Genomic DNA, 16,348 nt, shown 5'->3' on the forward strand with positions numbered 1-16,348 from the left:
GCGTACAGCCGGGATGGTTGCGCCGACCGCAAAAATGCGTCTGCACGTGAATCGCAGGTGCGTCCGAACGCGGGAATCGAGAGGAGTGCAGCGTGCGAAATGGGAATCGGGGGGAGCGCAGAGCGTCAGCCAGAGAAAAAGAGGGAAAGGAACGGGTATCAAAACGCGAAACGAAGGGTGTGTAGTCGTGCGGTAACAAACGGCGCCGCGCGAGTAAACAGTGAAATTCGGAAGAAAAGGGACAAAATGCGGTGCAGTTTGATGGCAGGCGAGGCTAGCAGAGAAATTTTCCGGGCACTGTGTATGCGCAACGCAACATGCCACGAATGCGATACGGTGTGCGGCTAATAGTTGCTTTGGCGCTCGCACTGCAAATCCGTTTCTAGATCGGCTTTCGTAGGTTAACTCTTCGAGTCGAGCGGAATTTTGCCGTGCTCTCTCGGTCGGCGTTTGCGTGTCTAGTTTGTTAATCATGGATCTAATTTCTCTTCGGATGTTAAACGAACGGGTCTTGTACGTTCAAACGAAATTTCGTATTCCCCATTTTCGCAAACAGAAGCGGAGTTATTGACCCACACGCGTATTCATATATGTATAATAATACTAATACGCATACTAATTATATTTTTAAAATTATTATGGATAATATATTATGAGAATTATGGAGAACATATTAAAGAAACAATGTGCCAAAAATAAATTTGGAATCTGAAAATAATGATAAAAGGTCACAAGCTCCAAGAATAGATTCTTCTTTAATTTCTTCGTCTTTTTCTGGAAAAGAGAAGTTAATACGATTCATATTTTTATTCTAAAAGACTCTGATATATTATTAATTAAATTTAACTTTAGGTATGTAAAGCTGTAACTTTTTACAACATAACGAATAAACTAATTAGAAAGTTACAAATATCCTTCTGATTTATAATAATAAAATGATTTGATAAAATAATAATAATTTTGAAAGTGAAAATTAAATATTCTAGCTTTGGTTATCTTCTTAGAAATGATAATTTTCCTAGTTTCTCTTTTCCTTCTTTTCTAATCGTTCGTAGGAAAACACGAATCACTCAAAGTTTATTTCAGAATAATCATTAAGGCTCACTGGTACGATTACGAAATTGTACGCTGCTCCGAGTTACAATTAACACGAAAGTTAGATGTCACCGGCTGTATTCACGCGGATACACATCCGAGGTCGGTTATTGCGGTGCGCAACGTAAATGCACGAGCATGTTCGGTTGTTCCGTAACGACTCCCCGGATCCTGCATAGGCACACGCGCCACGCACACGCGTGATCCCGCAGGAGAGTTTCGCGATTACATATCATTATTCCGCATGGCTACTCGAGCTCCAACTCCGAGCTATGTTTGCAACTAGATTACCGTACGCGATCTCCTTCTCTCTTTGCTCCCTCTCTTTCTCTGCATATGTTGTTTCTCGTGCCCTCTTCTCCTCTCCGTGTCTCATCATCACTCTGTCTTTTTCATCGTCCCTTCTCCGACTCGCTCTTGCTCCGTTTCCACCGTCTCGCAATCTCTAATTATTCGCTGTATCCGTCGAGTCTCGCACTCTTCAGGCGCGCGTTTTTCACACATTAGATTACGAGATTTTACGGTGTCATCGGGAATAAACTTCCTGCCGAAAAAAAGATTTAAAACGCAATGTGTGAGAATTCGAATCGGTTTATAACGGAAATCTCGAAAGAGAAGAGCTGACGAATTCTTTTCAGGTATTAAACGATGTTTTCAATATCTTTATTTATAGTAGCGTGAAAAATCCGTTCTGCTATATTGTTAAAAAAGAGTTTACTGGCGAAATGACACGCGGAATGGAAATATAGCCTGTGCAGGTGACAAAGGCGAATCGTTTTCGTGCACGAAGCATCGATATCAAAGAGGAATGTTTATTCGAGCGATTTTTCGACATATACACGCACCACTTAGCTTTTAACCACTATTGCAGTGATGCAACTGCACGATCCAAGTACTGGTCACTGGACCAAGATATTTAACACTGAGGAAATCCAGTATAGTCTAAATGATCACTGTTGTTATTAAACATAAAAAAAGTTAATCTTTCAATGGTCAAGAATGAAATATTCGACATTATTTTTTTAAACTTTTTGTGCATACATCAAATTTGTCGTGATAGAGGAATTTACATCTCTGGCGTATTAATAAACGTTATGTACGTTGCTGTTAATGGATTTGGTCAATTATAAATCTTCTCGAAATTCCTAGTTGTATCCCCACGTAACAGTGTAACGCCAACGACCGAGACCCGCCGCTCATTTGGTACGCTCGACCTCCCGATCATTATCGTACATCAGCGAACATTATGCCGGTAATACAAAAGTCGACCGGCAGTCACGCGAACGGGTGATTTGATATTGACTTCTACGAATGTTGATGTTAGGAATCTCGATGCATTACGTGGATTCGACCGTATGTCGATTCGAGCACATTATTCACATGAACTTCATATTCGCATTCTCGAGCTGATGTAACGAGCAAAAACTTGAGTAGGATCAGTTCGGTTCCTCGGTTATTTAAGTTTTTAAAAGTTTCGCACAACTTTCTGGGTTAATTTAAAAATCTAAAGTTTTTGAAATGTTTTTCTCATTGTTTAAAATGTCTTACAGATTAGTCGTATGTAGTAGCGGAAAGAGAAAAGAGCTTGAACACTTCTCACAAATGTCAATCAGTTCACCGCGATGGGTATAAATGAGTAATAAAAATGTAGTACATAGCCGTATGAATATTATAATATATTTATTAGATATTTCTTACACCTACATTTTTATCAGACTTCTGTATTTTTGTTTTGTTCCACAAGTCCTTCTGGGTTTGCTTGCGATTACCGTTTTGCCTCGAGGCAAAGACAATGAAATTAAATGACGGGGAGGTAGCTACGTTGACGACACGGGTGAGGCGGAAAAGACGAAAGCGCCCAACAAGTCCTCCTCGGACTGGAGAGTCACAGGGGACGACGCGACGTGCCTTTGGCTAGCATCGGAGGTTAGAGTCGCCACTATTAGATTGAGGTTCGGCGGTGGGCACAGCAGCCGCCGTCGCATCGGTTTACAATATCGTAAATCGCTCGCTAACCAGTTGGCCCCGCGGTATGCTAGGAATTCGGCTGGCTTTCTCTCTCTCTCTCTCTCTCTATCTCTCGTCCATTACTATCGCTATCCATCTCGCTCTATCTCTATATATGCTTGAATTGGGAAGATAGGGAAGCACAGAGACAGGAAGAGAGATAGATAATAGATAGATAGATAGAGAGATAGAGAGATAGAGAGATAGAGAAAGAGAGGGCGAGACAGATGGAGCGGAGATAGAATACTCTTGACTCGATGCGGCCGAGAACGTTGCTGTGCATCGTTCGCGAGCCGGCAGGATCCTGCGGCCAAATTCACTGTAGCCTGGCAGTGCACCATCCTGCACTCCATCTCCGTGTATGGCAATCGCGTAAAGCCTCGCGCTCTCGCTCGCGAAACGCTTCCATCATCGTTCTTCGTGCTGCTCGCTCGTCGGCGGCGGCCGTGAGCGTCTCGACGGCCGGCATTGTGCCGGTATGTCGCCGGCACGGCGTCGCGACGATTCCATACGTACCGCTTGCGATGTCGGAATTGCGATTAACCCTTTCGGAAGATATATAACAGGAAGCTACGTGTACGATTGTCGCCTCGCTTTAACAAATAATAGATTTATAAAATATGGGGAAAGACAAAAATAAGCAGATATAGTAATTTAAAATTAGATGGTTTATAATATTATTTGAAAAGAAGCACGTTGAAGGTATGAATGTTTGTGATACACGGTATGAAAATGTAACCATTGATACTTGATCTGATCCGGTTGGATTTAATATCTCTAGACGCATCTCTCTCAATCGAGGCCGCCACACGCGAGTTAGTGCATGGCAAATAAACCGTCGGTGCAGAGCAACTCATGCATTACGCGCCACCGCCGTCCACCCTCAGTTATACATACACGGCTGAATTACGTTATTATCTGCGTCAAGGCCTGCTGTCGAGATGTGAGCAAGATGTGTGTCTGTGCAAGCGCATGTATGCATGTATGCCCGCTGTGTCATGCGCCAGCGAGCAAAGCGAAAATTTTGCCGCGTCGATCAGCCCGCGGGCATTCGCCGAGTCCCCCGCCATTCACATATGGCGATCGAGGGTGAGATTCGTCAAAGCGGCTCGCCTGGAATCGCTTGGAGCGTTTTAATGGAACAGCCAATCGGCCGGCCGGCCGTTTGTCCGAAGCGACCATTTGACCGAATTATTATTTCGTCTGAAAATTCCAAACTCGTATTCGGTAGAACGGCGGCTCCTAACCTTCCTGCTGTGCATAGTTTCAATTTCGATCTATCAATAATGTATCAAATGAATATTAAATGAGAACATCTATTTTATCTTGATTAATTTTTCTATTAACTGATATTTTCACGAATTTGATGACGGTCTTTATTTCGCATAAAGTTTAATCGTTATTTGATAACGAAAAATGAAAGAATCATCGCGAGTTATTGTAAAAAATCAATGATAAATATAATATTTTTTTATTCAATTTTATCTCAACATTTTATTTGCATCTTGTCTGCCAAAAAATGTAATATTTAAAATTGCTGACATATGATGAAAGATCACATTTGTATTTTTAGTCAGTGTCTCAAATATATGCACTCACTCTGTATTTTCAGTCAGCGCGTCTCAAATACTTCTTCTAAATTTGAAAATTCGATTGTCATATTGTAACAAATATTTTTATAGATAGAAATATAATTCTACATATATGTATAGGTACTACATAAATTATGCAAATTAAATTTGCATAACTTATGTAGTATCTAGAATTTCTTAATAATTAAATAAAATTTCCCTCTGAATAGATTTCGATTTTCTAATTAAATAATAATTTTGTCTTTTGATCTTTTCTATCAAAATTAATGTAGCAAATGCTTCACATAAGGAATATACATAACATTTATTCTCATATTTTTGTCACATATATAAATATGTAATATATTATTATTTATAATATATTATCATATATACGCAAATTTATATATACTTTTTTATAAACAAAATACTAGTATTTCTATTTGCAAGTTTTGATTATTATTTCAACATTTTAATTAAAGAAGAATAGCCTCCAAATTCAGTCACTTTGACGTAGTACTTTGTAGAGTTTTGCTTCGTTACATTCTAAAAACACAAAAATTTCATTTACTTTTATTTTTTGAGCTACGAATGTTTCGCCTTCTGCGCTGTTTTCTATCTGGTTTTTCTTTTATATATAATAATATCTGTTATGAAGGGGGACGAAGAGGGAAGAGAATTTTGGCGGAGGGAGTACGACCGAGAGTGAGACGGTAACGAGTGCCCCGCCATTTTGAAAGCGCGTGAGCACGGCATAATTACTGCCTTTGTTTCGAACAATTTATATTAAAATGGAAAGCAATCTGCATTTGCAAATTAAATGCGCGCCGCGCGCTTCCCGTCCGCGTTCGCTCGAACCCGGACCGTTGCAGAGGGTACGAGGGGGAGGCAGGGGTGGATTATCGTGATGAAGAGGAGGTGGACGGGGTGGTTACCGCGGGCGGCTCGTGTAAAATCAAGCGGAGGCTTCTGCTGTGTTAATTGCGCACTGGTTATCCATTGCTCTCCGCCATTCCACGTTGTTTCGCGATACCACCGGGCACCTGAAATCCTACCCTGCCGCGGAAGCGAGCCACCACCGCCGCCGTTACGTCAAACGATTAACGGTTCATTCGCGGAGAACGGAATGGCAATTGATTGTTTTGAAGAGGGACATGCAAAAGATCTTCTCATCTCGCTAGTCGGTAATCGTCATGTCAGTTGAATCTTTACCTGGAAGGAATATAAATATCATTGTTTCTTTGACGAAGCTTGGATATCGTAAAATTGACGAAGAGAGAGATGAGCGATGTAGCAGTTCCAGAAACACTTCATTATTACAATAAAAGTGCTGCGAGAAGTTTTAAATACTCAGTTTTAAAAGAGCAAGAATTAAGAACGTGCGAAAATTTAGAATAACAAAAAGAGCACACAAAATAAGTTGCAGCGTAATAGAACAATTTTCCTTTCCTTTTGAACATTCTTTTTCTCCGTCGTAAATCGATAAATTTATTCATTATGTAAATTCGCCAGTTCCTCCTCGTAAATTTCATCTCACCTGTCTCGCTTGTCTGAGTTCCGACTTGAACCACGCTGAAGTTTTAATATCCGCGAGGAATGCCGAAGGCTGAAGAGACACGAGGTAAAGAAGCGCGGATACGCGGAGGCTGCAGCTCACTCGCCAATGCCGACTAATTAGCGGTCTGATCGAGAAAGGCTAATGGAGGTCGTGTTCAAGTCACGGAACGCTTCTTGACTTCTACCTCGGTAGTTCACGTGGATATACCTAAGGTAGCGAGCAGTGTGTAATGAATGCCCGTATCGCGCTCCGTTATACAAGTCGAATACAGGTGTGTAAACGTGTAGATCGCTAATGGCGATCGCGAGATCCTCGCTGCCGGTAGTTGTTCACTCTCTGCAATTTCGGTCGCGCAAACTTAATAACAAGTAATAATGTTTGATGTATAAATAATTGAAAAAAATATAAAAACATTGTCAATTAACGTTTTTATATTTAAAACAATTTTTAAGAGTGTTACGTGCTTTGATAAATATTGTTATTTTTTTATTACTTTTAGATTATTTTTTCATCACTACAATTATATTTGTTATTTATTTATTTTTTCTTTTTTTTTATTTCTCTTTTATATATGTTTTATAGAAAGAAATATTTCATTTATTAATGTAGTGTGTTTTTTTCCCTTGAAATATATGTCAGAATGCTAATTTGGTTTGTCCGTGACATTTTTAAATTATGCAATAGATATATGTCTATGTTTGCATATATATATCGATCGATTTTATATTAATCGATTCTTCACGTGGCATATCCGTGTCGGAATTTCTAAGTAGCGTATTTCATAAACCAGTATCAATGCTAAATATCAGACAGGATGGACGTGTAATAAATAGAAAGTTAAAAATATTTAACTATCGAGTAACAGAGCGCGAGCAAGACGTAATTATTTGGATGTTTTCAGCGCTTAAGGCAAGATTCGAATCAATGTAAGAAACGTATTATTGCGATGCAATACGTTATTAACCTTATGGCCTCTTCAAATCAAATCCACGCGGATAATAAACGCGAATGTACACACAAATGCCGCGAACAGCTCCAAAATGTTCCACACGGTAGTTTACACGAACCATCTCTATCTCTCTCTCCCTTTTCTTCCTCTATATCCACAGCCCTTCTTTGTTGACCCAATACATTCCCGGGATTATACGGTTTAAGGAACCTCGCGTGCGTGCGTGCACGTATGCACGAATATGCAGGTGCACTTAGCTTCCTGATGCCGCGAGCGTCGTTCCCGATGTCGGATGATGCCTCAGGCGCGCTTCACCCTCGAGATTCCTTTCCGCATGGAGAGGAGGAGCGTTCCTTGGGACCTCGCATTCTTTCGCGGGGACCTAGCTTTATACGCGGAAAACTTGTCTCGTTGTGTGGATTTTTCAGTAGTAGTTTTAAAAAAATACGCGCGTCTCGCGACGAATGCCAGGAAATGCTCTACTTCCGACGCAAAGGGAAATTAAAAAGAGAGAACTAACTGCATCTTGCGCGGGCTATATAATTTTTTATACCACGCGTGATAAGGAGATGAAAAGAAAAATAATTGTTAGGTATGTAGAATATTTTATTTTTATCATATTTTTCCTTTACCTGAATTTGAAGTTGATTTTTTATCAACAAGATTATTAAGGCATATAATTTATGAATTGCAAGATATTGTGGAGATGAGAAGTGGAATAAAGAAAACGTACGGTTTAAAATTAATGTAATGCATAAATGAATTTTTTATAATTTATATGAGAATTTATAAGTTCTTTTTTTGAATAGTAATGAGGTCAAATAACATTATTTCAATAATCGATCGCTATTGTCGGATTCTCATCGGATCAGCGTTGTCCTTTGACATGAAAAAATTTGCGCGCAAAATGCCAACAGCAAGGTTTAGAGCGGCGCATAAATGGCGTAAAAAGGAACTCGAGTTACGCTGTAGGCACGAAACAAATAAACTTTTCGGCGTTCTTGTGGTGGGCCGCGCGCTACTTTTTTCTTCCTCTCACATATTTCTATCTGTTTCTACCGGTTTTCGCCATTGTTGGTTCTTCCGCGCACAGTAGAGTTACCATCGCAAATAAACTATTTTGACACCGTTGCAGTGAACCATGTATAAGTTAAGAATAAATTTGCATTGTCTGGTAAACGCGTTCGCGATCATTCAACACGTTTTTCATTTATCGTTATAATTATTCAATTAAAGGATTGTATGAAATAATCTGTTAATTATTAGCGAAATTTAATCACATTTAATGATAGTGGTAGTCTTCATTGAGTGTAGTTGACACATTAATTTTTTTATGCAGGATTTGTTTATTTATAAATGACTATATTTGTGCGGCATAAATTCACGCGGATATTCTAGACACTCGTGAATACAGAAAAGCAATCAGTGCATCGAAATAAACGAAAACTGACGCATCCATGGAATGCTTCTGATTTTGAAATATTTTCGATGCTGTACGCACATAGAGAGGTATATTTCAGAAAAAATCAACTATTCGTTATGCCATTTGAATTGGTAGAACTGAAATTGCAGCAATTCCATATGTTCATGTACTATTTCTACGTTGAATATTTTTTGAAAAATTCGTCAAAGCGATAAATTATTCCGCACCATTTATTTTAGAATAGGTTGCTAAAAGTAAAAAAATAGGAAAATGCAAAAACCAATCAAGTGGAAATTTGTGTTATCCCAATTTATATAGATAAAATACGATTTAGATAGATAAAATATGATTTGCTACTAGCGAAGCTTGCAAAATTTCAGTAGTATTGATGTTAAATTTCTAGTTAGGTATTGATATCTAGCCATCAATATTATATCACAATACTTTAGGAATTATATTTATGCGCATTAAATTTCAACAATTTATCATTGTTTATAATTTTTTCGTGGATTTTCTAGAAATATATATATATATATATATATATATATATATATATATATATATATTACAATAAAAAATTTGGAATTTTCTCTTCTCTCCAAATAAAATTTTATAACGATTAATTGATCTTGCTAATTAAATAAAATTAAACGAAGTTATGTTTATCGCCGTATGTGTCGCTCTGACGTAATTCAGTGGAATATGTATTTATACACATTTAGTGATGTATGTACGCGCGGGTACAGCTGTCTCATTCCTCTCCACGCTTTCCGAAGATGCTCGTAAGCGTAACCGCGAACGGTGAATCGCGCGACTGCTGCTCGCCTCGTAACTTATAACGCGCCGATTTCACCGCAGAAACGTTACACGTGTGAAAGTCAGGACGTCCGGTCTTTTCAAAAGAAAAACTCGCACGCGGACATAATTAGCGCGTTTTGCTCCGGCGGATTTTCGATCGTAAATCATGCTTGTCCAGCGGGCAAATCGAAGGAAATCTTGGGACTTCTTTTTATTGTTAAGCCAAATATAAAACATATAAATCATTATTTGATTATAATGATAGCTTAAGACTTTAAGAGGATTATAGAAGTTTTTACTCTAATAATATTTCAAATTGTGAAGAAGAATAAATTGTATATAAGAATAATTGTGAGTTATAACAATTTTATTTTTTAATCAATATTGAACAAGATTAAATCTATTGCGTAACAAGTTAAACTTGGACTTAAGATACGCAAAGGATTATGACTTATATATTTTTATAGCAATGCCAATGATGTTAATACTTTAGTTATCACTTATTTGAAATATACACAATAAGTATTTTTTTTTTTTAATAGTTATAATGTATTATTTTAGCGAGCTATCGACAATCGCATAATAAGATGTTTACGTCAGTCTATGTCTGACAATCACTGTCTGCATTATAGGTGCACCCACGTCGCCGTCATCCTGACCTGCCCGAGAAATCCTCATGAAAGACTGGGAACTCAGTACTCAAAATAGCATCGGTATCGTAGACATTTCTTTTTTTATTTTTTCTCTTTAGACGGCTCGCTTTAACCGGGCCTTCTTTTTCGGGATATTGTTTATCCTACTTCTCTCTCTTTCTTGTCTTTTGTATCTGATTTCTTATTTAAACACGGAATATGGGCAATATGGTGGTGGTGTAAGAAACTCAAGACTTTCTGTGTGGTGGTTACGTAATTATAATGCTGAATTGTACAAATTGCCGTAATAAGATGGACAATAACGGTCTGTAATTTTTATCGATATATTTCGCAAATAGAAAATCCGTCTTGCATTAATGTTGCGTGGTTAAATGCGTCACTTACAAGATGCATTGTATAAGTATTCTTTTACTTTCAACATTCTTTCTAAACTTAAATTTGTATTGTGACAAACAACTTATCTTATCTTATAATATAATTCTGCAACACAATACCGCTATACTTTATGCAAAATGACAAACAAAACTTAGAAATAGGTTTAACAAATTTTTTCAGAGAAGGATTGTATTATATCAACTTCTCCGATTATTACATAGCGGACAAATAACAGTTCTTATTACATCAATAGTCGTACGTGAAGATTTCTGAAATATCTTCCGGCTTAAAATACTTAAAACCGGCGTTTTCGGTTCCTGTTATATAAAATCCATTCGAATTGACACATGTTCGCTGAACATCCGTTGATCCTCTTAACCGCACGCGGTCTTTCTGATACAATTGCCGCCTATCGTATTTTCTTTTGTATTTTTTTCTTCTTTCATTTTATTAGAATCGATTGCGATGAATCAGCAGTCATCGCGAACCAACAACGACCGTCCTTTCGTAGAATCCACTCGTCCTTTTCTGTGCCTCTGGCCACCCGTTGCTTCGCCCTCGCCGCTTCTGCGTCGAGAGTGGCCGCAACCGCGAATTACTTCGCAATTTCCCGAAATTGCGCAATCCGCGCGGGCTAATGGCCGCCGGGCCGCCACCGCCGTTGGTAGCGGCGAGAGGCCGGGAACAGGTGGGGAGGAGGGTGAGGAGGGCAGAGAGCGGAGGGCGGCAGCCGACGAGGAGACCATTAATTAAGCAAAATCATAAACTCGGCACGGCCGAGCGTGTGCGCACTCGCGCGCGAGCGCAGTTGCATTGAAAAATATAAACGTGTGGCCCGTTACTTTCACGAACGAGGTAGCAACGAGGCGTATTGCCGCCGCTGCCCGCTGCTCTTTGCTAATCGCCCGAATCTCTGCCGCGGTTTACGTCAGAGGGAAGACCAACCGGCGATTTTGTCGGGCGCGACACGCTTCAGCAGGCAATTGGGGTTGAATCATTCGGCTATCGTCGTACGTACCGTTAGTGTTTATTTCTTCGCCGCAATTATCATGAGACTGTGTTTGTGTTAATCCGACCGAGCGCTCGTAATCGCGAAAAATTGCATTACGCGTGCTGCACTTAATTCTGCCGCGTGACACGTTGCACGTTAAATTAAAATTGTAAATTTATTTAATAGGATATGTTATATTTTTTAAATTTATTACATTTTTATTTCATTTCTAACTTGCAATATTTTTAAAACTAATCTCCAAATGAAACCTTCATCAAAATAAAATTATTGATATTTTCTAAAGAAGATTTAAAACAGAATATGCAAGATTTTATTACATCTGCTTTAAATTTTATTTATAAAATAGGCTTCCATGAGTTTTATTTAATACTTGGGATACTAATATTTATAGCGATTTATGTACAGGTTTCAAGTTTTATTATAGAAATGGCACTAAAATGTTAAAATCTTATTATATATATGTTGTAACATGATAACGAAACAAGAAACATTTTTGCGACAACATTTTTGTACAACGGGTTTTACAGCAATTACGAAATTGAAGAAGGAAATTAATTACTGGGGGCGACCTTCCTACGCATATATGCAAGGGAAAAACGCATATCAAATAATTAAAAGTGGCGGGCAAATGTCACCGCGGCAACCGCGTGATAAATCTGCTCGAACTCTGACGCAACTAAACAAGATTTTAATGGCGCTAATGGCCGTCGGATTTGTTGGTGGCACTCGCTCTCGCTTGCTTCGGCAACGACACGATAAACCTCGTTGTGAAACACACGTGTGGAACAGGTAAATTGATCTGCCGAACGTACATTTTACACTGTGTCGCAGTTTGCGTTTATAACATATTATAATACATATCAAGTTTAGGAATACAATAACTTTATGAGAAGAATGAAATAAAAATATTCCACGATTTTATATTTTATGAAAAAATTTTCAAATTTTAATAATTTCTACGAGAGAAATTCAATGATCTAGTATTTGATAAAGTGTGTTATCATCTGTCAACTGTACAATTTTTTTTTATAATTTAGGATTAATTCTATATTTGCATTACAATAGGTTTAAAAATTACATATATCTTATTATAAATTACTTTACAAGATATTTGAAATTTTTTAATATTTGGAAACCAACTTGATTGTTTTCTCGCGCGTTTATTGAGTTAAATGCACCAGTGAATGCAATGTGTATAGCACAGCGTGATATTGCGATAGCGAGATATTGCGGCGAGGTGAGTTTCGCGCAAAAACGTGGGATCTGCTGTTTAAACAAGGCATAGTAAAACCGATTTTCCACGGTATAGTTTTAATTTCGCGAGCAATGGTGGCGGCGGCGGTGGCGACGACATCGACGATTGTGCAAAATCCAGTCTGTGTATATCGGGAATATATATATATATTACGGCGCGTGTAATATGTACAGGCAAGTCGAGCCTCGAGGTATATCGAGGTCGACCGGTTCTCCAGCAGCCGTCAGTCGTTAAGGGACATTGCGACACACGTGCGTGCGTGGAGGTGTTGTTTCTCTCTCGTCTCTCCCGTCTCACCCATCATCTTATCCTTCTCTTTCCTTTACTTTCGTAAGGATGAGAATTTCAGAAATCACAAATAAATTATTACTATTATTATTTAGCCGCAGATTGTGGCTGACGATTGAAGAATTCCTTTTTAATGCGATTGATCCGTTTATTTCAATATTGTAAATGATGGAATAGTAGTCATGTTTCGATATCGATAAGATATCGATGCATAAGTATATCGATAAGATATACATATATATCGATATCTTATCAATATACATATAGATTGATAAATTTTTAGTATACCGATAATATCCAAAGCTTTAGTTTTTGGAAACCGACGCTGCGGTTCATTTCGGATCGATAGCGGTATCACTATTATTTTTAAATTCGCGGAATATTGGATCTTCATTTCGTAGAAAATGTTACGACTGTAGTTTATTGCGCATCTCCATGTGGCAAAACGTCTTCGTCATAGATCTTTCAGTGGTGCGCGAATGAAGATGAAATCGGAGTTAAATGAGCGCGGGCGGATATTTTTCTTGGCGGCAGTTCTCAATCCAGCCTGATGACGTCTCTGAAACCTTTACTTCTCTTCCGCCTGTTAGAAACGAGCTCCGAGACCGACAGCGTTATTTGTACGACGTTAAATCGTATTTACCTCCGGTACTTTTCGTCGTAAAGCCTAAAAGCCCACCTATTTGCGTAAAGTCGTTTTAGATTTACGGATGAGAGAAAAAAAACATGAAACGCAATTCGGAGTCCGTGATTTGATCCTTTTCTCACTTACGATCAGAGTCTGATCGTAAAACTCGGAAAAGCGCTCGCAATAATCGGCCAATACTCGTGTCCAATTTATAGCGCGGCAATATAATAAATTATCGATCGTACGAAAAATACGAAGGAACGACGCGGAAGGCGTAGCCAGGATATAATAAATTACTAAGAGCTATATTACGATGATTTACGCCTTTGTAACGATTAAGTGAGACAATTAAGCGGTTCTGCTGAGGGATAAGAGCGCGCCGCTGATTCCAAGAGAAAATGAAAATTTAATTGAAAAGCCCCGAGCATACACGGCTGAAAAAAAATCGAGATAGTCGTAACATGGGAACGATTTCTTCTTCTCGTGGAATCATTTTTCTGAGTTTGCAAGCATGTCGTTACAAGAAAGGATCTCATCTTCGTTCGGAGCATAAAAAGGGCGTCTACAATGTGTTGAATTAATATATACAATATACATTGCTATATATCTTTCGATCAATTTAAAATGTGTCTTCTTTTGCAAGAGAAAATTTGTAACACACAATAATACGTATATACATTCTTTGAAATAGAGATTAAAAATATATGTAGTATTTTTAAGTCACTTTATTTCAACAGAATTTTTATTTGTATTAATCACGAAGATATTTAAACGCGAATGGTAAAAAGAAGATTCGTGGCGTCTGATTAAATTTTTGCTGGGAGAAATTGACTTCAGATTGGACCGGGATTGTCACACGTTCTACTTTCGACAGGACGGTTCTACAATTACATGCGTTCTACGTCCGTTTAAACGCTCTACTTTGAAAATTAAAAGTCTAATCACATATTGATGAGATGTGCAAAAAGTGGCAACTGATATAAAAAGGTAGATTTCTTCTACTCGTGTGGTTGCGTTAAAAAGAAAAACAAATAATCTGTAAACAAAAGAAAGTGTATGCTCGTGGGAACACTCCGAGATACTTTACGTATATAATTGTATGCAAGCTACTGCGCGCTATAATTACGGCCGACGGGCGTTCCGATATAACAGATACGCAGATTGGAAATGCGTATGACTATTTAACAGTTCCCCCAGCACAAACTACATTGATATCACAGTCGGCTGAGCGTTGTTAGGTAATTAACCCCGGTGTGCCCCCGGGGATGCCGCGAAGCTACTCACGTCGTTAGCAGCCGCAAATAATTAATTGTTAATTAAATAATTATCAGTTGCTAGTGAATTGGTTATTAACAATCGAACCATATACATAGCGATATTCCGGGACAGATGCTTACATGTAAATTGATGTGAGTAACGGCGCAAACTGTTGACCGAGACCTCGCCAATTTGTAGCAGGCGCGTTTGAAGGCGTTGTGAGCGTCGAGAAGAAAGTGTCTAAATGAATAAGGAGCTCAAATTTTACAGAAGTATAATCTGAATGTGACGGAACAATTCATTTTGATTTGCGATTTCCCACAAATTAACGTCATCGTGGTTCTTCTGTTATCTTAATTTATCAATGTAATTTAAAACTGCTTTTCAACCGTTTCTTCCAGCCGTATCGTTTCATGCTACTTTCTCTTTTGCAATCCAAAAATGAATATACTAATTTCGTCTGGATATGCATTAAAAATAACATCGGCAACACATGGTATACCGGTCTCTCGCTCCAGCTCAAGCGTCTCTGGTTATCAATGATTTATCGCGACGTGGCAAAAAGCGGCGCGACCGATTGTCGGCGGCAACATTGTGGCGGGGCGCGATGAAAGCTGCTTAAGGCTCCGGTACGATCGGCATTTGATTCGCGCGCGCGGCGCGCACACGCGGGGCCCCTGGAAAATCCGGTCGAACCGGACGGCGGCGGAACCATACGGGTACGCCACATAGTTCTCTCCCGCCGAGATCAAAGGCGAAGCGAATCCCGCGAAGCAAAAAAACCTCACTCGCGAACGGAGAGAAGCGGCGAACGATGCGAGGGGAAGCGGGTGATGGGAGAGGGATGACGATTCTTCGTCGACCGCTGAGAAATCACGCGAAGGTGTATACCGACGATCGTTAGGACGATCAGGGGGCCTCCTCGGCAGGACGACAAAAAGAGCTGGTCGTTTGTTTGTCGCGACTCTTAATGGCCGTCTTTGGACGAGTTCGTAATTGGCGCGTTTGCACGCGCTCTTTGTACTTCATTTCTCTTCCTCCTTCCATCCGACTGTCGCCCTTTCTCTCTCTCTCTCTCTCTTTCTCTTGCAACTCGTCGCTTCCCGCCTTCGTTCACCATCGCACTTGTCGCCCTTCCTTTTCCACGAGACGACGGTGTTCCTTCTCGTTCCTTTTTTCGTCGCCGCGGCTCTTGTGCCACCCGCTTCGTATGTTTTCTCGAGCTCGCCGACGCTCCGCGTTGCATCGCGTCGCCTCGCCTCGCCTTCTCTCTTACCGTCGTTTCTCTCTGTTTACTCAGTCGTTTATTCTTCGCGAATACTCACCCGCAATTCGAGAAGGAGATGTAGTCTCGTTTCGCTGAAACCGCTCTTTGTCGCGGCTCCGTCGATGGTCTTTCGACGCCTCGCAGTCTGACTACGCTCGTCTTTTTCCACTTGCGCTCGCTGATTCAGCCATTAGTATTCTCGTGCTCCAGAT

The 16,348-nt window shown here is 39.5% G+C and overlaps 1 protein-coding gene across 11 annotated transcripts in view; it reads left to right on the forward strand.

Moving 5' to 3' along the window:
• The window catches only part of sd (TEA domain transcription factor 1 homolog scalloped), a 198,314-nt gene that overhangs the window by 107,872 nt on the left and 74,094 nt on the right, over window positions 1-16,348 (forward strand). For 6 of the 11 annotated variants that reach the window (XM_067355416.1, XM_067355417.1, XM_012373734.2 and 3 more), the window contains one exon: window positions 10,034-10,114. The exons of the other annotated variants lie outside the window; for them this stretch is intronic. In XM_067355416.1, coding sequence (XP_067211517.1) covers window positions 10,078-10,114 — 37 coding nt within the window. In that variant the 5' untranslated portion in view covers window positions 10,034-10,077. The remainder of the gene's footprint in view (window positions 1-10,033; window positions 10,115-16,348) is intronic. 11 annotated transcript variants of the gene reach the window in all.

Source organism: Linepithema humile, chromosome 5 (genome assembly GCF_040581485.1).
Source record: "Linepithema humile isolate Giens D197 chromosome 5, Lhum_UNIL_v1.0, whole genome shotgun sequence".
NCBI lineage: Eukaryota > Metazoa > Arthropoda > Insecta > Hymenoptera > Formicidae > Linepithema > Linepithema humile.